Source organism: Mixophyes fleayi, chromosome 4 (assembly GCF_038048845.1).
Source record: "Mixophyes fleayi isolate aMixFle1 chromosome 4, aMixFle1.hap1, whole genome shotgun sequence".
NCBI classification, from domain to species: Eukaryota; Metazoa; Chordata; class Amphibia; order Anura; family Limnodynastidae; genus Mixophyes; species Mixophyes fleayi.
The window spans coordinates 22,729,119-22,754,232 of NC_134405.1; the positions used below are offsets into that span (position 1 = coordinate 22,729,119).

General features: G+C 40.7%; 1 protein-coding gene across 1 annotated transcript in view; it reads right to left on the reverse strand.

Moving 5' to 3' along the window:
* LOC142150554 (extracellular calcium-sensing receptor-like) overlaps nt 1–15,894 on the reverse strand; it is a 43,302-nt gene extending 27,408 nt beyond the window's left edge. The window contains exons 1-2 of the mRNA XM_075205751.1: nt 15,806–15,894; nt 12,463–12,754 (exon numbers count right to left, since the gene is read on the reverse strand). Coding sequence (XP_075061852.1) covers nt 12,463–12,754; nt 15,806–15,894 — 381 coding nt within the window. The remainder of the gene's footprint in view (nt 1–12,462; nt 12,755–15,805) is intronic.
* Nucleotides 15,895–25,114: the final 9,220 nt, after the last annotated feature.

Sequence of the window (25,114 nt, forward strand, 5' to 3'; positions counted from 1 at the left end):
CGCTCTCCACGCCTTCCTGTGTTCCCTGCTGGTCTACCTACCTGTGCGCTGCACCTGCTAGACCCCTGCTTCACCCATCCAGGGACTTGTATCCTGCTGGCCTCCTGCCCTTCAGGTATCTCTGCACTCCTGTCTGACTGCCTTCTCCTGAACCACGGTATGCATACTTCCCATTGACTGTGCTGTGTATTGCATACCTTGCTGGACTGTGTTGGTTCTCCTCTGGAGTGTACTATCCGCTGAGTCTATTGCCATCATTGACTGTGTTGGTTCTCCTCTGGAGTGTACTATCTGCTGACTCTACTGCCATCATTGACTGTGTTATCTCATGCCGGATTACTTCAAGAGACTTTCTATATTGGCAGTGTTGTTCAGTCATTTATACATTTATATTGTGCATATTACTGTGGATCAAAGTCAAGGTGCCCGTGTATATATTGTGTTGCAGTCTCTCCCCGTGCACCTCCTCACATATATATTCAGTAGTACAACTTGCTAGTGGCAGACCACTGACTCCTGTTTACAGTTTCACCTGTTCCAGTATCCTCTCACATAGCAGTGGTACAACTTGCTAACGCAGACCACTGACTCCCCGGATACCTCCACTTGGATTCCATTCCTTCACTCAGACAGCGGTACAACTTGCTATCCGCAGACCGCTGACTCTCATCACCTCCTCGTTTCTGTTGGACATTCCTCCTCACTATAGCAGTGGTACAACTTGCTACCGCAGACCACTGACTACCTTCACGTGTCCTTTGTCCATACAGTTCCTCGTGTATTACTACCTCCATATTGCCAGTGCTGCTAGTCATAGACTTTCCTGAGCATCTCATCATCTGCTATTTCCTGTTCCGTGATCACCCTGCTACCAGAGTACCATATTACCACCTATACTGCTCTGGTAAGCCTATCACCTGGTGATCCCTGGGTAAAGACTCCTAGTGCCCGTGACAAATATACACTGATTTTTATATATGTTCCCCTACTTCCCTCTATATATATATATATATATATATATATATATATATATATATATAATATTCATCTCCCTACTCCTTAATACATATATCTTATTTCCACATATGTGAGGTTTCATATCCTTATTTCTACTACCCATTATTACATTCACTCATTCCCACTTCAATCTTCTGTCTCACGTATATATACTCTCCACAATCACCTATACATTCTCATGACCATCACATCCATACACACATACATCCACTTTATTATCACAATCATGCCCACATTCATTCACCCACATCCAAAATGTTCCCCTACACATATGCCCAACTGGGCACGTGGAACAGATGGATGTGCACGCGTCTTCCAAGCTGGAGACGCGGGCACTATTTTGGTAATGATTGATGTGTGCGCGCATCACTTAGACTGGATGCAGGTGCAGTGTTTTTGGTGAGAGATGCGCTTGCATCTCCCCTATCTGTCTGGCGTGCATGCCCAGCACACTATACCACTTGCGCTAGTATCCCACATAACCAGACATGTAAAGTACATGTTCAGCAACTTACTTAAAATGCTCTAATCGCCCACTACACCACTAACGAAAAATAAATTATTGAAACTATAACTGGACCAATCACTGACCACTACACCACCCACAATTTTAACAACCAATAACAAAAGCAGAATTTGGCGCAAAAATAGTCCAGAACATTCAAATAGGCTGTGTTTCAAGCTAGGCGGCCATTCTTTCTGCAGAACCCACTGAGGAAGCCACTACATGTGGTCTAACGTGTTTGCACCTACCTACTGTACACCCCAAGAAGAAGTCTGTTATTTATATCTCATTCTGTTTTATTTCATTTCATTTATTTATCCTTGTATAGCATTCATATATTATCCCCTATATATGTCTTACCTATACACCCACTTTCTCACCCACTGTCACAGATCGTTGAACCTCTCACTTGTTATCCCCTCTTCTGAATATCTATCCTGCCATCCCCCACATGTCACAGCTGCCTATTTAAATTGAATGACTTTGACACAATTCAAATATAAGAATCCCTCATATCTGTGCCTACACATCCACTCTCTGCTCCATAAACTACAAGCCAATTAAACAACCCTTCTCTCCCACCTACACCCACATTTCAAACTCCCATAACCTTAACCCCGGCCCACTAATACCCACACATCCTTTTCCTCGGCATAAACAGGAACTAACTGTACTCTTTTAACCAGAGTTTGACGCATAAGGAACAACCCTGTTCCACAGACTAGGACCAAATGACCAAAACTAGACCGCACAGACAACAACCAAGACACTACACACTGTCAGCCAACTACAGCCTGCGCTCAACAGCTGCATACAGATAAGTATTACTCTTTTCTAGTTTTACTACGAGGTGGAACCTGTATCTGCAGCACACATACACCCATACCCATAACAGCCAAGTGTAAGTAGTAGATTTTAACAGAGACTGGCCTGGAGAAGAGAGGACTGGAGAGTAACGGGTAGAGCCATCGCTAGATGCCGTATTGTAGAGAGAGAGAATCAAATGGCCAAGAGAGAGGACAGTGCCCAGTCCAGCATGCAGTGGAACAAGACTGCACATGTCTAGTTAGTGAGTGAAGAATACTATAGACTGAGAAAGTGTCAGAGAAGGAAGTGATTGCACCCTTGCTCTGGACATTGGAAATGTATTAACTGCATCTTCCCTGCACTGAAGAGCCTGTGAGTATTTCTAATGTGTGTCTAAAGTAGAGATGGTCACTGACCCCCGTGTTTTGGTTTTTAATTCGGTTTTGGATCTGGATTACCGTCGTGTTTTGGTTTTGGTTTTGGTTTTGCAAAACCGCCATTGCGTGCTTTGATTTTGGTTTTGGTTTTGTTTGGTTTTGTTCTGCTATTTTTTGGGAAAATCCATGTTTTTGGGCCTAAATTAACCCAATTTAGTGCTCCAACTGTTTTAGAGACAAGTAATCTAATTGTTGAGGTAATAAATCATCCAAAAAAACAGTTTAATTCTTCGTTGGTAGGCCTATTCTACACACAAAACAGATTGTCTTCCTCTCCATCTATGCATATTGGCAATGCAGCCATCGTCTTTGAATGTATATTACACCCTACACTTATAGTTAAATATGTAAAGAAATGGAAAAAGCCAGTTTGGTTTCTGTCTCTCAAGGCCCCCCTCCACTTGTATAAAATACTAAAAAATTCAGCCATTATAGACTGTACAATATAAATTGAAATGGACAAAGGCAGTTTGGTATCTGTGTGCATCAGATCCTCTCTCCACTAGGAGTAAAATAGAAAACTATTCAGCCGTTATATAATCTAGAATATAAATAGAAATTGAGAAAGGCAATTTGGTATCTGTCTGCATCATAATCATCAACATCATCATTAGCGCCCTCGTCGCCTACACAAATCTCCCCCTCATCCTCTTCTAATTCCAAAGTGGCATCCTCAATTTGGGTATCACCGGCTACACTCGGGCTATTAAGGCACACATCAGCAGAATGCTCACGATTAGACATCCCACTGTTGGATGGACTCTCCACAGGGATTGTTGTCATTTGTGAATCAGAGCAAATATTCTCCTGTAATGCCTCTCTGTTATCTTGCAGCTCGGCTTTGACGCGTAACAGTAGTTGTGCACCAATTGTAGGCTGGGTAACTTTTTGGGATCTGCCACTAATAGCCAAAGGTGAAGGCCTCATTCTCTCTTTGCCACTGCGTGTGTAGAATGGCATGCTTGCAATTTTTTTTTTTATCGTCACTTAACTTTTGCTCAGTTACACTTCTTTTTCGCTTCAATACAGTAAATTTTTTTTTGGTTTTTGTTTTTTGCACTAATTTGAAAACACTCTGTTGTTTGACATCGCCTTGGCCAGATGACGTACTGGGAACACTGACATCAGGACTGGTGACAGAACCTGGTTGCTCATTCAGATCATATGTGGACTGCTTTGAATCCATTCTGAGCGCAAACCACTGGGGAGTGCTAAAAATTATTTAGTAGATTCTGCTGACAGTTATGACTTTTGACAGCCAGAAATATTAATGCACAATTAGGGAGGACACCCCAAAAGCACTGAGGAGTGCTACAAATTATTTAGTAGATACTGCTGACAGATATGACTTTTGACAGCCAGAAATATTAATGCACAATTAGGGAGGACACCCCAAAAGCACTGAGGAGTGCTAAAAATTATTTAGTAGATACTGCTGACAGATATGACTTTTGACAGCCAGAAATCTTAATGCACAATTAGGGAGGACACCCCAAAAGCACTGAGGAGTGCTAAAAATTATTTAGTAGATACTGCTGACAGATATGACTTTTGACAGCCAGAAATATTAATGCACAATTAGGGAGGACACCCCAAAAGCACTGAGGAGTGCTAAAAATTATTTAGTAGATACTGCTGACAGATATGACTTTTGACAGCCAGAAATATTAATGCACAATTAGGGAGGACACCCCAAAAGCACTGAGGAGTGCTACAAATTATTTAGTAGATACTGCTGACAGATATGACTTTTGACAGCCAGAAATATTAATGCACAATTAGGGAGGACACCCCAAAAGCACTGAGGAGTGCCAAAAAAAAATTTAGTAGATACTGCTGACAGATATGACTTTTGACAGCCAGAAATATTTATGCACAATTATGGGGGACACCCCAAAAGCGCTGGGGAGTGCCAAATATGAAGAAAAAATAATAAACCTCTATCCTCCTCTCTGCACTAGCGATTTTGGTTAGAGCAATTGCAAGAACAATATTGTATTCTCTGTCCCTGCTCTAATTAGCCTATGACTACACCCTGCTCTCTCCCTCTGTCAAATGGCGATGGATTGCTGTGGAGGCGTGTATTTATAAAGTTGAAGTATCGGGAGAACCGAGCCCCGAGATCCGACGACGTCACAATGACGTTCGGCCTCGATTTGGATTCGGAATGGGCGGGAGAGTACCGAGCTGCTCAGCTCGGTACTCGGATACCCAAAGTTCGGGTGGGTTCGGTTCTCGGAGAACCGGACCCGCCCATCTCTAGTCTAAAGTGAGTCCCTGGTCAGAAAGGGGATTCTCCTATCCTGGATGAATGGCATGTGAGCTGGGCTACAGTCAAGATCCCTTGTACTGCTCCCTTGAACTTTTGCTGAAACCATTACAGACAGATGAGTTTGATCCTTTGTGTTATACAGTGTCAGGTGATAGTTATAGAGAATGAGCCATACAGACACTTGCACACACACATGACATTTATTTCCATTAAGGAACATTAGAGATTAACACCCACGGTTGCTAGAGAGTGTACATTTACCTTGGGTGTTGTGCCTTATGTTGCAGGCCTTGTAAAACTACCAAAAGAGTTTAATATGTTTATTTTCAGCCAACTAGTGAATTACATTTCAATACTGTTCAATACTTTACTAAACTATTATACATCCGCCAGGTCTAACAAGTATACATGGGTTAACAAGAGAAAAAACAAGCCCACGCTCGGTATATCCCACATTATATATGGTAACAACTGCTTGGCAGTAAGCCCGCACTCGGTATATCCCATATTGTATATGGTACCAGCTGCTTGGCAGTAAGCCCGCGCTCGCTATATCCCATATTGAATATGGTACCAGTTTTGTGGCAATATAAATGCCCATGAATGTATACAAAACAAAAAGACAATTGTCAGCGCTTATCCTTTACACTGCATATCTTTGTGGGTCTAGCAAAATGAAAACATGAGGTATTAGTTCATATTTTGATCAAAAGATTTCAGTCTGCATCTCAGCTTCAAGGGCACCTCATTATATGCAGGTCCTTCACTGACCTATATGCATTAAGCACCATTAAAATGCAGTTAAAATTATATGCACTCTGACCTGCATATAATGAGGTGCCCTTGACGTTGGGATGCAGGCTTAAATGTTTTGATCAAATATGAACTAATACCTCATGTTTTCATTTTGCTAGATGAGAATCGAACTCATGACCCTAGTGCTGTGAGACAGAAGTGCTAATCACTAGGCCACTGTGCTGCCCCTTAGATAATAGCTGTGTGCACATAAATAACACATTCACAGGACTCCAGAAACCAGGGCTTCCTCAAGTGCTCCAGGTGGAGAGAGAGCAGGAGAATAGCGGAGTCTTCCATATCAAAGAAAATCTCTTAGATGTATCAGCAGCTGAAGCTCCTATTAAATGTGCCTCTATATTTATTGTAGTGAAGAAGATGGACAATATTTTAAATGGAAAAGAAGAAATTAATTTAAAGAAAACATAAGGCAGTCATATATATTGGGGACACAGAGTGTACTGTAGCTGTCAGATTGACTGAAAAATCTGCTTGTTGCAGAAGATCTAAACACTACTACCATACTAGGTTGTCAAGAATCCTGAAGACATCAGAAGCAGAGTACAAGGTGGTCTCAGGCCTGTATTTATACTTTTCTTTTCATTATACTCTGTTATCATTATTTATCTTATCTTATGTAAACAAGTAGAACACATGCCTGTTGAATTTGGGACACATACATGCCTGTTGCATTTGGGCCACATTCAGTCAAAATAAATCATAAACAATTTTGGGATTGAATGATAATTCAGTTTAGGGTGGAATATCCTAAGTATAACTCGGTCCAAAAAGTTTACTTAGCTAAGGTGCAAATTACACCCTACCAACAGGAGTATGCAGGAGTGAACGGAGCAGACGCAGGTTTGTGCACACCACATATCCCGAAGTCTAGAGTCCAGGTGGCACTTTCACTTTCCATTCAAATTTAAATTTAAGTTTTTGGTGGCATCGCCTTTTAGAATATTATTCCAATGGAGAAGCTTTGTATAACTATTGTGTTCTGCTAAGAAAGAATATTATGACTTATATCCTGTACATAATATAACTAGGGATGTGCACCGGCCACTTTTGGTGTCTCGTGTTTTGTGTTTTGGATTCGGATTTGCTTGAGGTTTTGGGTTCGGATTTGTTTCGCAAAACACCTGACGAAAGGTTTTGGTTCGGATTTAAGGTTTTGGATTCAAATTTATTTTGAAAAAAACATAAAAAGTATTAAAATCAAGTTTTTTTGGTTTATTTTCACTCCTACGCTATTATTAACCTCAATAACATTCATAAGCAATCATTTCCACTAATTCCCAGTCTATTCTGAATACTTTACACCTCACAATATTGTTTTTAGTCCAAAAAGTTTCACAGAGGTAGCTTTCTGGACTGCATAGTGCAGTGGTCCCGGTACACAATGTGGTACCGGGGCCACAATATATCACCCTCAACTGGTCTCAATTCCACCAAAAAAGTATCTGGACTGCGCAGTGGAGTGGTCCCCACAATATAATAAAAAAACCCTCAAATGGTCTGAATTCCACCAAAAAAGTATCTGGGCTGCGTAGTGGAGTGGTCCCCACAATATAATAAAAAAACCCTCAACTGGTCTGAATTCCACCAAAAAAGTATCTGGGCTGCGTAGTGGAGTGGTCCCTACAATATAATAAAAAAAACCTCAACTGGTCTGAATTCCACCAAACAAGTATCTGGACTGCGTAGTGGAGTGGTCCCCACAATATAATAAAAAAACCCTCAACTGGTCTGAATTCCACCAAACAAGTATCTGGACTGCGTAGTGGAGTGGCCCCGGTACCCAATTTGATACCGGGGCCACAATATAATAAAAAAAACCCGCAACTAGTCTGAATTTTACCAAACAAGTATCTGGACTGCGTAGTGGAGTGGTCACCACAATATAATAAAAAAACCCTCAACTGGTCTGAATTCCACCAAACAAGTATCTGGACTGCGTAGTGGAGTGGCCCCGGTACCCAATTTGATACCGGGGCCACAATATAATAAAAAAAACCTCAACTAGTCTGAATTTTACCAAAAAAGTATCTGGACTGCGTAGTAGAGTGGTCCCCACAATATAATAAAAAAACCCTCAACTGGTCTAAATTCCACCAAACAAGTATCTGGACTGCGTAGTGGAGTGGTCCCCACAATATAATAAAAAAACCCTCAACTGGTCTGAATTCCACCAAACAAGTATCTGGACTGCGTAGTGGAGTGGCCCTGGTACCCAATTTGATAGCGGGGCCACAATATAATAAAAAAAAACTCAACTGGTCTGAATTTTACCAAAAAAGTATCTGGACTGCGTAGTGGAGTGGTCCCCACAATATAATAAAAAAAACCTCAACTGGTCTGAATTCCACCAAACAAGTATCTGGACTGCGTAGTGGAGTGGCCCCGGTACCCAATTTGATACCGGGGCCACAATATAATAAAAAAAACCTCAACTGGTCTGAATTTTACCAAAAAAGTATCTGGACTGCGTAGTGGAGTGGTCCCCACAATATAATAAGAAAAACCTCAACTGGTCTGAATTCCACCAAAAAAGTATCTGGACTGCGTAGTGGAGTGGCCCCGGAACCCAATTTGATACCGGGGCCACAATAAAATAAAAAAACCCTCAACTGGTCTGAATTTTACCAAAAAAGTATCTGGACTGCGTAGTGGAGTGGCCCCGGTACCCAATTTGATACCGGGGCCACAATATAATAAAAAAACCCTCAACTGGTCTGAATTTTACCAAAAAAGTATCTGGACTGCGTAGTGGAGTGGTCCCCACAATATAATAAAAAAAACCTCAACTGGTCTGAATTCCACCAAACAAGTATCTGGACTGCGTAGTGGAGTGGTCCCGGTACCCAATTTGATACCGGGGCCACAATATAATAAAAAAACCCTCAACTGGTCTGAATTTTACCAAAAAAGTATCTGGACTACGTAGTGGAGTGGTCCCCACAATATAATAAAAAAAAACCTCAACTGGTCTGAATTCCAGGGAACAGATGGCGGACACCGGATGGACATCTAAAACCAACATAGCAGTTAAGGGCGCAGTTCCTCTTTTTTGTGACTGCACAAACAATTAACGTAGTAATAGAAATGACAGGTTTTTTTTTGTTTTAAATAGAGAAAGAAAGAAGGTAGTAATAGAAATGGCAGTTATTCGAATCCCCAGGAGAGTCTAAGTGGGGTGAGCCACAGAGAGATTATTTCCCTCAGTTTCTCTAACAGGTTGTCAGTGTTGTGCCTCTTCTTAAAACCTGTGATACATAACTACACACACTCGGCAAAGCTTTTACAAATTATCTGCGGCACAGGAGAGTACCACTGGACTGTACTTTAATAGCAGTACCTATTATTTTTGGGTACAGCAACAGTGAATAATCGTAGTTAGACTTTAAAATAGCAGTACAAGCTAGATTTTTTAAAATTTTGTAATAATTTTTTCCAATTATTTTTGGAAAAAATTGTATTTATTTTTTTAAAATTAATTTTTTATAATTTTTTTTCATAAAAATATATATATATTTATTTAACTTTTGGATAACTTGGAAATAACAATGCCCTTAGCAGAACAGACCACAGGACACAGGAAATACAGAAAGAAAGAAGGTAGCAATAGAAATGGCAGTTCCTCTTTTTTGTAACTGCACAAAACAGTGATGACTTGTGTTCGCCGGAAACAGAGACACAACATACGCTTTAAACCAAGGATCGAGAACGGTGGGCAGAATGTATTCCTCTGACTTTAAAAGACTGACCACCCTCGGATCCTGGCAAAGCGTACGAAGGGCTTCATCTACAAGAGCTACATGCTTGGTGGAATCACAATGGTGTACCAGCTCCTCCCTCACTTTCTCCAGCTGCTTCTGCAAAAGCCTGATCAGGGGAATCATCTGACTCAAGCTGGCAGTGTCGGAACTGACTTCTCGTGTGGCAAGTTCAAATGGCTGCAGAACCTTGCACAACACGGAAATCATTCTTCAGTGCGCTTGACTCAGGCGCATCCCCACTCCTTTTCCTATGTCGTAGGTGGCTGTGTAGGCTTGAATGGCCTTTTGATGCTCCTCCATCCTCTGCAGCATATAGAGGGTGGAGTTCTAGCACGTCACTACCTCTTGTTAATTTAGATTGCAAGGCTTGTAAATACTTTGAAGATAAAAAAAGCAGGCTGCACAGACTGTGGAGCTAGAAAGTGAAATTAAATTCACCACGTTACTTTGGTGGCTATCTATGCCCCCCCCCCGCCCTACACTTGTAGTTGAATATAAAAAAAGCAGCCTGCATAGACTGTAGAACTAGAAACTCAACAAATATACAAAGAAATGGACAAAGGCAGTTTGGTATCTGTCTGCATCAGATCCCCTCTCCACTAGGAGTAAAATAGAAAACTATTCAGCCGTTATATAATCTAGAATATAAATAGAAATTGAGAAAGGCAATTTGGTATCTGTCTGCATCATAATCATCAACATCCTCCTCAGCGCCAGCTACAACAATATCCTCCTCCCGGTGTACAACATTCACACCTTCATTAGCCAAATCTGTAACTGGACTGTGGGTGATCCTTCCAGCATATGCAGAGGGTGTGCTGCAAATGCTGGATGGAGTCACCTCTTCCCGTACAGTGATGGAAAGGTCAGGCTTCACAACCACCAACACCCTTGGACTCGCCTTGGGGATTTGTGATGTCATCTGTTTCGAAGGCAGAGTTCTTTGCTGTTTTGTTGTTGTTGCTGACAGCATAACTCTCTTAAATTTTTTGTAGGGGGGGAGGAGGAGGGCTTAGATCCTTGGGTGAAGCTGGACCACTATTCATGAACACGGGCCAGGGCCTAATCCGTTCCTTGCCACTACGTGTCGTGAATGGCATATTGCCAACTTTACGTTTCTCCTCAGATGATTTTAAGTTTCTCTTTTTGCTACTTTTTGAGAACTTGGGCTTTTTGGATTTTACATGCCCTGTACTAGGAGATTGGGCATCGGGCTTGCCAGACGACGTTGATGGCATTTCATCGTCTATGTCATGACTAGTGGGAGCAGCTTCAGCATTAGGAGGAAGTGGGTCTTGATCTTTCCCTACTTTATTCTCCAAATTTTTGTTTTACATTATATGTAGCACAAGAGAGCGTACCCCGAAGCCACACACACTCTGCAAAGCCTTTAAAAATGATATGCGGCACAGGAGAGTACCACTGGACTTATACTGCTGAATCAGTGAACTTTGTAATATATCAGTACCACTGGACTTATACTGCTGAATCAGTGAACTTTGTAATATAGCAGTACCACTGGACTTATACTGCTGAATCAGTGAACTTTGTAATATATCAGTACCACTGGACTTATACTGCTGAATCAGTGAACTTTGTAATAGCAGTACCACTGGACTTATACTGCTGAATCAGTGAACTTTGTAATATATCAGTACCACTGGACTTATACTGCTGAATCTGTGAACTTTGTAATAGCAATACCACTGGACTTATACTGCTGAATCAGTGAACTTTGTAATAGCAGTACCACTGGACTTATACTGCAGAATCAGTGAACTTTGTAATATAGCAGTACCACTGGAATTATACTGCTGAATCAGTGAACTTTGTAATATAGCAGTACCACTGGACTTATACTGCTGAATCAGTGAACTTTGTAATATAGCAATACCACTGGACTTATACTGCAGAATCAGTGAACTTTGTAATATAGCAGTACCAATGGACTTATACTGCAGGATTGTTTTGGGATATTTTTTTTTTTTATAATTACTTTTTTGTAATTTTTTTTATAACTTTTTTTGAAATTTTTTATAATTTGGAAATAATGGGGAAATAACAATGCCCTTAGAAGGACAGAGCACAGGACACAGCACCACTGGACTGAACAGGACACAGCACAGGACCCAGCAGCACCACTGAACTCAGAAGGACAGAGCACAGGACACAGCACCACTGGACTGAACAGGACACAGCACAGGACCCAGCAGCACCACTGAACTCAGAAGGACAGAGCACAGGACACAGCACCACTGGACTGAGCAGAACACAGCACAGCACAGCACAGAACTGAACAGCACAACACAGCACAGCACAGCACAGAACTGAACAGCACAGCACAGCACAGCACGAGATATAGCAGGACAGAGGACCACCTAACACAACCTCCCTCTACCCTGATCAATGCCCGAGTGAAGATGGCGACGACTAGCGGGGAATGTAAAGGATCCGAGTATCGCGAGATCCGACAGCGGGATTATGACTCAGAGCCTCGGTTTCAGTTTTGCAATTGGCGGGAATACCCGGATCTGTCTCGGATCCGGCTCGGATCGGCAACGTTCGGTTGGGCTCGGATTTCAGATATCCGAGCCCGCTCATCTCTAAATATAACTGACTAGCTCATTGACACAAAGTTGCTAAAAAAGAAACAGATCAAAATCATATCCATAAGAACCTCAGAAACAAAGCCAGGAAATATGTTACCAACACATAGTTTTATTTTACTGCACTGAATACCTGTCCACATTGTAGTAATCACATTTACTTGTTGAGTATATTTGGGATTTTTTTTAACATAGTAAAGATCATTTTATGGTTATTAAATAAATGTTCATTAAAAATTCTTACCTGTGGGTATCTGAAAGTCCCCAAAACATGAGCCAAGATGATTGAGTTTGCAGAAATTGTGGAGCCAATAACTGCAGAGAAAGATGATCTAGTGTTACACCGGGTGTTGGAGGTGAGTGTGGTTATCTCGGTTAGGAATTGTAAAGCTCCTTGTAATTCATAATGTGGTATATCACATGTATCATACAACTGGAAACCTAATGTGACATTTGAGAGAATATTCAGATCCTTGTTGATCCCTTCAATTGAGTATATCAGAGTGTGAATTTGATGGAAGAAGTCCAAACTGAACCTTTAGGATATATAATAGATTATTCTGATTTTTCTTTGTTCGTTAATTTTCATTTACATTACATTAAATAGCTTGAACACTATTGGCTAACAAAAATAATCATAGTTCTTAAAAATAATTTAACTTTTGGGGCATAAATCGGTGCTGGTAATGCTATTCATCTTCTCCACCTGTACAAGAGCACACATACCCATCTGGCTAATTACAAAGTTCATGCTGACATTCTGGTCCATGAGCAACCCCATAAAAGATTGGTGCACCTATATTATACTTGCATGTTTTTAATTCTCCAGAAAATGTGGAGGGTGAGAACAGTAAAAACATCAGATTAAAGTCTAAGCTACTTCCATTTAGGATTAACCACTTCATTAATTTAAAGTGTTTCTTTTTTTGCTTAAAATACTGCTCACCAAGGGCCTGATTCATTAAGGATCTTAACTTGACAAACTTCTTATTTCAGTCTCCTGGACAAAACCATGTTACAATGCAAGGGGTGCAAATTAGTATTCTGTTTTGCCCATAAGTTAAATACTGACTGTTTTATTCATGTAGCACACAAATACTCAATAGCTTATTTGTACACTGAAATTTAAAGTTGATATGTGTGTGTTACATGAATTAATAGTCAGTATTTAACCTATGTGCAAAACAGAATACTAAATTGCACCCCTTGCATTGTAACATGGTTTTGTCCAGGAGACTGAAATAAGAAGTTCCTCAAGTTAAGATCCTTAATGAATCAGGCCCCAAATTCTTATTGATGGCTTCAATTGATCATGAAAGTGAGAGGGCATCAGGACTGTCATAATTACATGAGTCACTTTAACCTTTATGAATTTTGTACATTCAATGTTCAAAGTGAGGTTAGAAATCTGACAAAGAGAACCTGGAAGTTGCAAAATCCATCCCATTGTCAAGGCTTGGTTTACACCTCATGGGTTGGGTACCATTTTATGCTGATAGTAATAGCGACACTGTGCATACCTACAAAAAAGAGGCGATTTGAAGAATGCCTACAAAGAGAAAATGATGACTTACAATAAAAATTACACTATACATGCTCGGCATTCTTCCGCTACATACCGATTCCTGTCAATGCCGAAATTTTCAATTTACGTCAGTGTTCATAGCAACAGTGAAATCTTTGTATTTAAAGCGGCCATGCCTAAGCCTAATTTGTAAATAACATCTTAAAGTCATGGGGTCCTGGCATTGCTGCTTTAAATACAGAGATATCACTATGGCTATGAACACTGACGTAAATTGAAAGTGCCAACATTGACAGGCATCAGTATGTTAGTCATCATTTTCTCTTGTAGGCATTCTTCAAATCACCATTTTTTGCTAGGTTTAGTCGATGTCGGTATAGTGGTAGTCATTAATATGACTACCACCGCTCCTCATCCTTATGTAGGGAGAAAAATGTTGTGGCCGCACAGTTAAAACTGAGAACGCCTCACAAAAGGGAACTTCTCCACCCTATCCAGTTAATTTAAATAGTTCCAATCGACAAAACAATTTATTTGTTTTTATACACAAGAGTCCAACTCCACAGATTCACACTCACCATTTGGATGCCTAATTAAGTGATTTCCATAAAATTAGAAGAAATTATATAACAGTAGGTAAGTAGCAATTCAAATGAGCTTTTGTGCAAATCCCTTTAGTATTAGGGTAACCCAGGGGCAGGCTCGGCAGGGGGGCAGGGGGGGGGGGCATCTGCACCCATGGCTGGTCCCATAGTGAGCTACTTTTTGCATTTTTTTTCCTTTAAAATATTCTAAATAGGCTGCTCAGTCGAGTCTTGCAACCTGGGCTAAAATTTGCCAGCCCTCCACTGGTTTAAGTGAGCGTTATAGTGTGTGCCTTCGACAGGGAGTCTATAAATAGTTTTGCAGTGATTACCTCGGGATTGGTGAGTTTATTACAAGAGTTGTGCATGGGACATAAACTATAATAAACCCTGCTCCATGTGCAATTTGAATTTGTTGTGATACACTTTTCTTTTATTTACCCGCACAATGTGTGGGCAGATTTAGGAGGAATGGACTTTCCATCTTAACTCTAATCTGCAGTCTAATAACAAAGGTGGCCAGAATACCATGCACTGCAGAATATGACACTTAAGAGAGTTGGTTAACCAGAGAAAAATATTAAAATAATAACAGTCACTTATTGCAATATTTGTTTAACTGAACAGATGCGATTGGTATATGATTTTGTAGTAATTGGAACCACTAACATTGATATTTTTTAATAAAAAAAATTAATATTAATTTCTGCCTGAACGGGAAGAGAAAACTATCACAGTTTGCGTAATTAAAATTACAAAAATTAAACAATTGCACTCAGTTATTCCCTTTAAATAGAACGGTGTTAAACTCTGTGTACACAGACCGAGCAGTACACTGTACATATAGATTAGTATAGAGAGCAAGGTGCATGTATCAGTACAACATGCTGGGCAGTGAAGTCAAGAAGACTTAGAAACCGGAGAGCGTAGAGAGAGGTATTTTCTTAATGAAACCAGATTGAACAAACATTGAAATAGAGTGTTGTGGGTGTAGTGATATTAACCCTTGGTCAGATAATCTAGCAGTCACACAGCTAAATTCTAAATGCTGTGGGAGCAGAAGATGATATGTAGCCAGAAACACTGATATATCTAGATGCATGAGCATCGCATCAGTACTGTAGAAGAGCACCTACTTGTATTATGCAACAGTACAGGACTAACATACTGAACTATAGCATATATACACTGTATATTCAGGTAAATATCAGAAACTAAAGTCCTCATTTAGAGCTAAGAGCAAAACCAGCAAAAGGTTCAAATTCCCATTTGGACAATGCAGGACACAAATATTGTGCAACTTTATTTTAACACTGGAATTTAGATTTCAGCTAGCACACCCCCCCCCCCCCCCCTACCAATTCTAAATCTGTCCGCACATCTTAAATTTGCCAACATTTTTCACCTTCTAGTTGGATTCACTCATTATTATAAACAAATTATAAAATAACATCACTTATATCATAAGATTCACTTACACTGTACACAAGGTCTTGGGTGGTCTCACATTGAATGTAAGTTTTTGGTAGATTTTGTCCGTATGAATTCCTAATAGGACTCCTATCATGATATCTCCAGGTTGTGTTATCGTCCCCAGCGCTGGCAGAGGTGACAGTCTGCATCTCTGATCCATGGAACAGTCAATAAATATGAGGAACATAATGACGTACAAACAATTAATATATGTATGGTCCATATTATGTGTATTAGCCAGTAGATAACCTGTAAAAAAAAAACATGTTTCACTGTTTAAGTCCTACTTTACAATGTCATGATTACCTGCCATCAGCTGTGTACTGGGTGTATGTGTGCAGATGTCAGGTATTAGAAATGTGCTTATAGGATTGTTGTGAAATCAGTGACTTATAGGCTTGGACTGGTAATTAAAGTTACCTGGTTATACACTGGTGTTATACAGCGCTAAGTGACCCACAATAGTCTCCCAAATGCATAGCAACAATGTTAAAGTAATTTTTCCCCCTAAACTATCTCTTGTGTTTTATTGTACATACTGTGTGTTCTGTGTTTCAAATTTTAATTATGACTCAGAATTGGTCTCTCCTATATTTCATGGTAGACAATATATTACCCAACCCGAACCTAATGACATGCACTATACAATGTATACAACAAGCTTTACCCGGCATCATTGAGGTTGGTCATAATGATCAAGAGCAATTTAAATTATGTGTATATTTTTACTTAGTTATGCAACATTGCCAAACCTCTCAGTAGTTTGTCTCCCACTACCACTCAGTCAGCCAGCGTCAGTGCACTAGATGGGCGCAAACTCCAAAAAGGTTATTATGACCCAACCTCAAGGTTGTTGTAGCAATTTTGTGCCCTTTTAGAATGTGATGTTCTATTTATTCCTTTGAGTAGATGTTGAAGAATGGACTTTATTCAACATATAATGTGAGCCGCAATTTGAGAAAATGGCCCCTGACTACTTTTTATACCATGCTAAATATGACTGGAATCAATGTGATATATTGGTGTAATATTAATATTGTGTCACAAAAACAACATATATTCATCAAAAACTTGGGTCTTGCTCTCTTAATTGGACACTTGAGCATCGGCAAAGATGTATTTCATTTACCAATAGAAATGCGCAAAATAATTAGAGATTTCACTGAAACCAATAGCAAAAGTACCAGGAGTTTGAAAAAGATGTCAAGTGCATCCAGCAAAAAAGATCATAAGACAATCATACATGTCATGCGTGCTACAAATTTATGTGTCCTGAACACATGATTTCATATTGCAGCGATTGTAGTGATAAGATGGGTGAAACTGATTAGTTGTAAGACTGATTTTGTTTTTGTATTGTTTTAATTTTCAAAGATACTTAAGTAAAATTTTAGGTGAAACGTTTATTTTTCATTAACGTATTAGCAACAACACAGAAGACTACGTAGAAATAAAAAAAGTTCCTTCTCTGTTTTCTATGGGCCTGAGTCATTAAGGAGAGTAAATAATAAAAAAGGGGTAACTGTGCACTGCATTAGAGGGGGAGGTAAATTTAAAATGTGGGGACATAGTTATAGTTGGGGTAGGGCATGTCCTAGATCAACTTTAAGTTTTAGTGTAAAAATAAAACTATCAAGTATTTTGTGTGGTAGATTAAAAAAACAGCCAGTATTTAACTTGTGTATCTGTGTGTATAGATGAGAGTGTATGATAGAGGATTGGTGACTGTAATGTGCATATATGAGGTGAATTCTGGAGGTATAATGACATAGATGTGTATATATGAAGTGTATGATGGAGGTATAGTGACAGTGATGTGTATAGATGAGAGTGTATGATAGAGGTGTAATAACAGCAATGTGCTTATATCAGGTGAATGCTGGAGGTGTAGTGACAGTGATGTGTGTATAGATGAGGATGTGTGATGCAGATATGGTGACAGTGATGTGTATATATGAGGGATATGATGGAGGTATAGTGACATTGTTGTGTGAACAGTTGAGAGTGTGTTATAGAGGTGTAGTGACAATAATGTGCATATATCAGGTGAATGCTGGAGGTGTAGTGACAGTGATGTGTGTATAGATTAGATGTGTGATAGAGGTATAGTGACAGTAAAATATGTATAGATGAGAGTGAATGCTAGAGGTGTAGTGACAGTGATGTATATAGATGAGGGTGTATGATGGAGGTATAGTGACAGTGATGTGTATAGATGAGAGTGTATGATAGAGGTGTAATAACAGCAATGTGCTTATATCAGGTGAATGCTGGAGGTGTAGTGACAGTGATGTGTGTATAGATGAGGATGTGTGATGCAGATATGGTGACAGTGATGTGTATATATGAGGGATATGATGGAGGTATAGTGACATTGTTGTGTGAACAGTTGAGAGTGTGTTATAGAGGTGTAGTGACAATAATGTGCATATACCAGGTGAATGCTGGAGGTGTAGTGACAGTGATGTGTGTATAGATGAGATGTGTGATAGAGGTATAGTGACAGTAATATATGTATAGATGAGAGTGAATGCTAGAGGTGTAGTGACAGTAATGTATATATAGATGAGAGTGTATGATAGAGGTGTAGTGACAGTTATGTGCATATATGAGTTGAATACTGAGTTCTAGTGACAGTGATATGTGTATAGTTGAGGATGGGTGGTGGAGGTATAGTGATATATAGGGATATGAGTTAAGACAGTATGTCATTTTGTTGCAATAGCATTCTTATAATAGATGTGCTATACTTACATACCCACAAGTATCTCTATTTCCTAGTCACTGCAGCCACCCAGCTTTATAGAGATAGCTGTAATTATATGTAATGATCTGATCTATAAGTGACTCATTCTATTCATAGAAACATTCACTTATCATAATGAGATAAGTTTGTAGAATTCTCAGCGGTCTATTATAGTTTAGTGGGAAAAAAAATACATAATTGTGCAGATGTAATTTCCCAGTTGTAGGTAGTGCTAAAATGTATCCTGGTAACCAAAGCTCTGTATCTGACTACAGATAGAGAAATATATAAGTGATGTATTACACAATGATAATGGATACTGTACTTAGTATCAGGGAATATGTCATTAATAATAGTATCAAGATAAGACATATAATGTTTCACACTATGAATGGGTTATTGAGAAACAACAAAAAATAATCAGTAGTTTTACCAGAAAATGAACAGCAACAGCCAAATTATCAGAATAATCAAATATATTCTAATTTATTAATTGAAAAAATTTCGTAAAGGTACCATGCCAAAAAATAAAAGAAAAAGAATAAAATTTTTAAAGTGAATAGTTGGTTTATGCTGAACTTCAACTGATTCTGACAACACAATAAAGATTATCTATATACTAGTTGAAATCCCCAGTGTTGCCCAGTTTTAAATCTTGAAGCTATTAAGCTATCAATGAGTTGGATGTAACTGTCCACATTTAAAAAAAAAATAGCAGCTTAGCAGCTCTTCCAACACACCCATTAGGTGGCTGCCCAGTGTCTTTTTTGTTTTTATTTTAAATGTCATTCAAATCCATCCTGTTGAAGGCCCAGGGTCAAAGTTCTGCCCAGCGTACACCAACGAGAGGTCCAATCGGGACCTTATCCCCCTAATATGTCTTCTGGGATCAAATGTTACCAGTATGTGAAGTTTTGATCCAATCCATCCAGTGGAAGTCTCAGAATAGGCTCCCCGGGTCAAAATTCAGCCCAGAGAACACCACAAGGAGGTCCGACCGGGACCTTAACCCCCTTAAAACCTGCCAAAAAAAAGAACTGGACCACCTCGCATTGGTTTCATCCCAATCAGTGCAGGGGTGTCTGACAGGACAGTCAAATAAACCAAATCTATCCAGTGAAGTGCCCAGAACAGGCTCTCTGGGTCAAAGTTCTTCCCCGCATACACCAATGGGAGGTTCGACCGGGATCTTAACCACCTAATATGAACTTCTGGGATCCAATGTTACCAGTCTGTGAAGTTTTTATCCAAATCCCTCAAGTGGAAAGCTCAGGACACGCTCACCGGGTCAAAGTTCTGCCGAGCATACACCAACAGGAGGTCTGACTGAGACCCACACCCCCTAGTATGTTTTTTGGGATCCAATGTTAAAAGTCTTCTGAAATTTTCGCCAAAATTCATCCATTGGAAAGCTCAGATTAGGTTTCATGCATTGGAATGCCCATAAAAGGCTCCCCGAGTCTAAGTTCAGGCCAACGTACACCAATGGGAGGTCTGACTGGGACCTCAATCCCCTGGTATGTCTTCTGGGATCCAATGTTACCAGCCTGTGAAGTTTTCATCCAAATCCATCGAGTGGAAGGTTCAGAACAGGATTCGCGGGTCAAAGTTCTGCCCAGCGTTTTCCAATGGGAAGTCCGACTGGGACCCTTGACCCCTTTAAACCTGCCCTGGATCCAACTGGGATGAAACCATTGCATTGTGGTCCAATCGGTGCAAGGGAGTCCGAGTGAATAACTGTACAGACAAACAAACCAAATCCATTCAGTGGAAGGCCCAGAACAGGCTCTCTGGAACAAAATTCTGGCCAGAGTACACCAACAGGAGATCTGTCTGGGTTTTCAATCCCCTGTTATATCTTCTGGGATTCTATGTTACCAATCTATGAAGTTTTCATTCAATCCATCCAGTGGAAGGCTCAGAGCAGGCTCCCCGGGTCAAAGTTCTGCCCAGCGCACACCAACAGAAGCTTTGACCGGGACTCTAACCCCCTTTAAACCTTCCCAAGAATCATTTGGACCATCTCGCGTTGGTTTAATCCCAATCAGTGTAGGAGATTCCGCATGCAAACAAACCAAACTCTCAGAACAGGTTCCCTGTGTCAAAGTTCTGGCCAGCGTCCACCAATGGGAGGTCCAAATGAAACCTACAACCGCTAGTATATCTTCTAGGATCCAATGTTAATGGGTTTTGAAATTTTCATCCAAATCCATCCAGTGGAAGGCTTAGATCAAGCTCCTCGGTCAAAAGTTCTGGCCAATGTAAACCAACAGGAGGTCCGACTGGGACCCTAATCAGCCTAAAACCTGGCCAGGATCCATCTGGACCAGCTCACCTTAGTTTTATCCCAATCGTTGCAGGGGTGTAACCAGACAGACAAACATGCCAAATCCATCCAGTGGAAGGCTCAGAACAGGCTCCCCGGGTTAAAGTTCTGCCCAGCGTACACAAATGGGAGATTCGTCTGGGACTCTAATCCCCTTAAAACCTGGCCAGAATTCAATTGGACCACCTCACGTTGAACTCATCCCAATTGGTTCATGATAGATATATATATATATATATATATATATATATATATATATATATATTACATAGACAAAAAACCTTATACACCATTTAAAATGTAAGAAAACCATTGACACTCTTGAACTCAAACTCCAAAAAGCAATGAAATTACAACTATCAAGGCAGAAGCCTTAATGGTCGTGTTACTTGCGCAATACAGACATGGTATGCCAACACATCCTGTGGATAGCTGCAGATTCAGCACTATCATGGAGTGAGATTGCTGTCACTCACAAAATGGTGGAGCTGCTAATTCACAGATTTGTGTGTTCACTTGTTGGCTTAGTATGAACACTAATTGCTGGCTGCATATTTACATTTTCCAGAATCTCTTTCCAGAATGGTACAGAACTTCTAGGTTTACCTTAACACACACTTTGTTAGCTTTTTCCTTATTGGAGGATTTGTTTAAATAATAAAAAGTTAATTAATAATTAAGTGTAATTATTACTTCTGGCACACTGCATGCCCGGGTCAGATAGGAGACGAGATGCGGGTACAGAGAGCAGTCTAGACAGGCTGTTGCTCAGCTGCTGGTGAGAGGCGCTGCCGGGGAAGGTTCAGATTCCTGCTGCGGATTCATCATCAAACCCAGGGGAGGAAAACTTAGTCTATCTGCCCCGGGATCACTCTGAGTATTTCAGTGTAACTCTATGATACAGCTGCAACCCTTGCCATGGTGCTTTCTTCCAGCCTCGGTTACCGTGTGTCCAACCTTTCGCCCCCCCCCTCCTGTGTCCAGCGCTCTGTTATCAGGCTCTTCTCATCTCCTCCGATCTCCGACACTGGGCCCTGAAGCCTTCACCCTGCTATTACTGGGTACTGACCGACAACTGCCCCCCTGTAGGACTATTGTACAAAGCCTTATAGTGCAAGCACCGGCCGCGAGTGAGGGTTCCCGGGGGATGAGGACAAGTAGCTCTAGTGGCACCAGAAACCTTCTATGCCAACGACACCACCATTTGCCCACTTATAACTAATGCTGCTAATTCAGCACAGTTACTACTTCTTACTGGGCTGGTGAAGCCCAGAGCAGTTTTAAACTTCCCGCCTCCCCCCTCAGTGCAGTGAATAAATTATCTGACATCACTGAGGGTTCAGGAAGTTTAACATGGATTCCCTAACAGCCGCCTCTGGCACTGCACAAAGAGATTAAATTTTGAAATAAGAGCGGTGCCAGGGCTAAAAATGATTCAATGTGCCCCCCTTCATACCCAAAACACTAACCAGCCCATCTACAGCCAATAAATATCTCTAATTTGTCTGCTGTTTACAAAAGAAAATCAGTATGCGAGTAAAGCACAGCCATATTTGTGCTCCTAAGTGAAGCCACATATACTACACCCAGCAGAAGCCTCTATCTGACATGCGCAACGTTATGAACATTTCTGAAATCCTTATAATGGGGCATATTTTACCAAATTGTAAAAAAACTGTAACTTTGTGAACCCTCAAAGGCACTCCTCAGCCCTAATAGCTTTCTAACAAAACTTACTGCATGTCTTTGAACGCACTGTACACCAAGTTACGCTCTCCCAAAAAACCCAGAAAAACTGTGACTTTTGTGAAACAGGAAGTAGAAAAAACGGCGAGATTTTGAATTTTACATTATTCCTAATTTGTCATTTTGTATTCTTTTTTTCTGAAATTTGGCAAGCAGCATCTGTGGACAGTTCTCCATTCGCATGCCAAATTTCAGCTTAATAGCTTTAATACGTTTTAAAATGTAGACCCTCAAACACCATGCCCCCCCTCTCACAGATTTCCAATGGCAGAATGTAGTTTTTTAGATGTAACCTTAATATAAGGGCACGACTGTGTTCTTATAATATATATATAGATATATATATATATATATATATATATATATATATATATATATATATATATATATATATATATATATATATATATATATATATATATTGTGGCAAGAGCCCGCTACTGGTGAAGCACACGTGTACAACTTCTTCCTTTTTATGGTTCTTTATTGTCAGGATGGTAATAATTGTTTGACACTTCCTGAACAATAAAACAAGCAGGGTTTTATACCTGACACTCCTCCCACAGGCCTAGCTTGATGGACAGGTGACACACTCACCTTCTCTTTAAAAAGGACACGCCCATCCCTGTCTCTGTTTAGACTTTCAGATACACCCTGTCTGTTTGCTGAGAGGAAGCAGCTTTTTAAATCTTGTAAGTAAACCAACTTTTACTACACATATGTTTTTCCTGGTTTAATCTCCACCTAGGTACATAACTGTGCCAATGTTTTACTCTACTTCCCTGCCTTCTCTGCATATTGCCAGCTAAATGCCTCCTTTTGTTACATATCCCTCCCCCTAGCATCTCCAAGTAGGGGGACGCGGACTTCGCGAGGAGCGCATATTTCCGTGACAACGCATCAGCATTTTTGTGTAGAATCCCAGGTCTATGTTCTACTGAGAACTTGAAAGGTTGTAGTGCCAAGAAACAGTGGGTTACCTTGGCATTTACCTCCCGGTTGTTTTGCATCCATCTTAATGGTGCATGGTCTGTTATTAGGGTGAACTCTCTGCCTAGGAGATAATAGCGCAGAGCTTCTGTAGCCCATTTTATGGCGAGACATTCTTTCTCCACAGTGGCATATTTTTGTTCCCTTGGAAGCAACTTACGACTTAGGTACAGGACAGGATTTTCTACTCCATTCTTCTCCTGTGACAAGACTGCACCTAAGCCAACACCAGAAGCATCAGTTTGGAGGAAGAACCTCCGTAAGTGGAGCAGCTCTAGTGGCGAAGTGGCTTACAAACCGCCTGTAGTAACCTACTAAGCCTAGAAAGGTTCTTAACTGCGACTTATTTTCTGGTCTTGCCCAATTTTTGACTGCCTCCACTTTGTCTAGCTGTGGTTTTACATGCCCTCAGCCAACAATGTACCCCAAATATTTGGCTACTCTCATGGCTATGGCACATTTCTCTGGGTTAGCTGTTAACCCTGTTGACCTTAATGAAGCTAAGACCGCCTCAACTTTGGCTAAATGTGATACCCAGTCTGGGGTATAAATAACTATGTCGTCCAAGTAAGCGGCTGCATAAGCTGTGTGAGGTCGTAGCAATTTATACATGGCCCTTTGGAAGGTGGCAGGTGCCCCATGCAACCCAAAGGGTAGGACTTTATATTGATAGAGACCATAAGGGGTGGAAAATGCAGTCTTTGGCTTGGCCGTGGAAGTCAGGGGAACTTGCCAATAACCCTTTGTTAGATCAAGGGTTGTCAAATAATTGCTACCAGCAAGATTTTCCACTAGTTCATCCACACGTGGCATCGGATAGGCATTAAACTGCGACATACTGTTTAGGCGCCTAAATTCATTCCAGAACCTAATTGTCCCATTGGGTTTCGGGACAAGCACAATGGGACTATTCCATTCACTCGTGGACTCTTCAATTACATCTAACTGGAGCATCTTCTTGACCTCCTTTCTCACGTCCACCCATCTGGCTTCTGGAATACGATACGGCTTCTGCTCTACAATGACTCCTGGCGCAGTGACAATGTCGTGTTCGATTAAGGTAGTGCGCCCAGGAATGGAAGAGAAGACATCACTGTTCCGGCGAATCATTTCTTCAGTCTGTTGTCTCTGCTGAATGGACAAGGCTGGCTCTATGGGCACTTCAGAATTTTCAATGGCAGTACTCACTACCTGAGGAGAGGTTTCCTCATCATGCCAGGGTTTAAGGAGGTTCACATGATATATTTGCTCCTCCCTTCTCCTACCTAACTGGCGGACTCTGTAATTGACAGGACCGACAGCCTCTAGAACTTCATATGGACCCTGCCAATGGGCAAAAAGTTTGCTTTCCTGGGTAGGAACCAGGACTAGGACCTTGTCCCCAGGCTTGAAAGATTGAACAACAGCACTTTTGTCATAACTTTTCTTCTGTCGTTCCTGAGCCTCTTTTACATGTTGCTGCACAATGGGTCCTATCTTCCCTAGCCTCTCATACATTTGGGACAC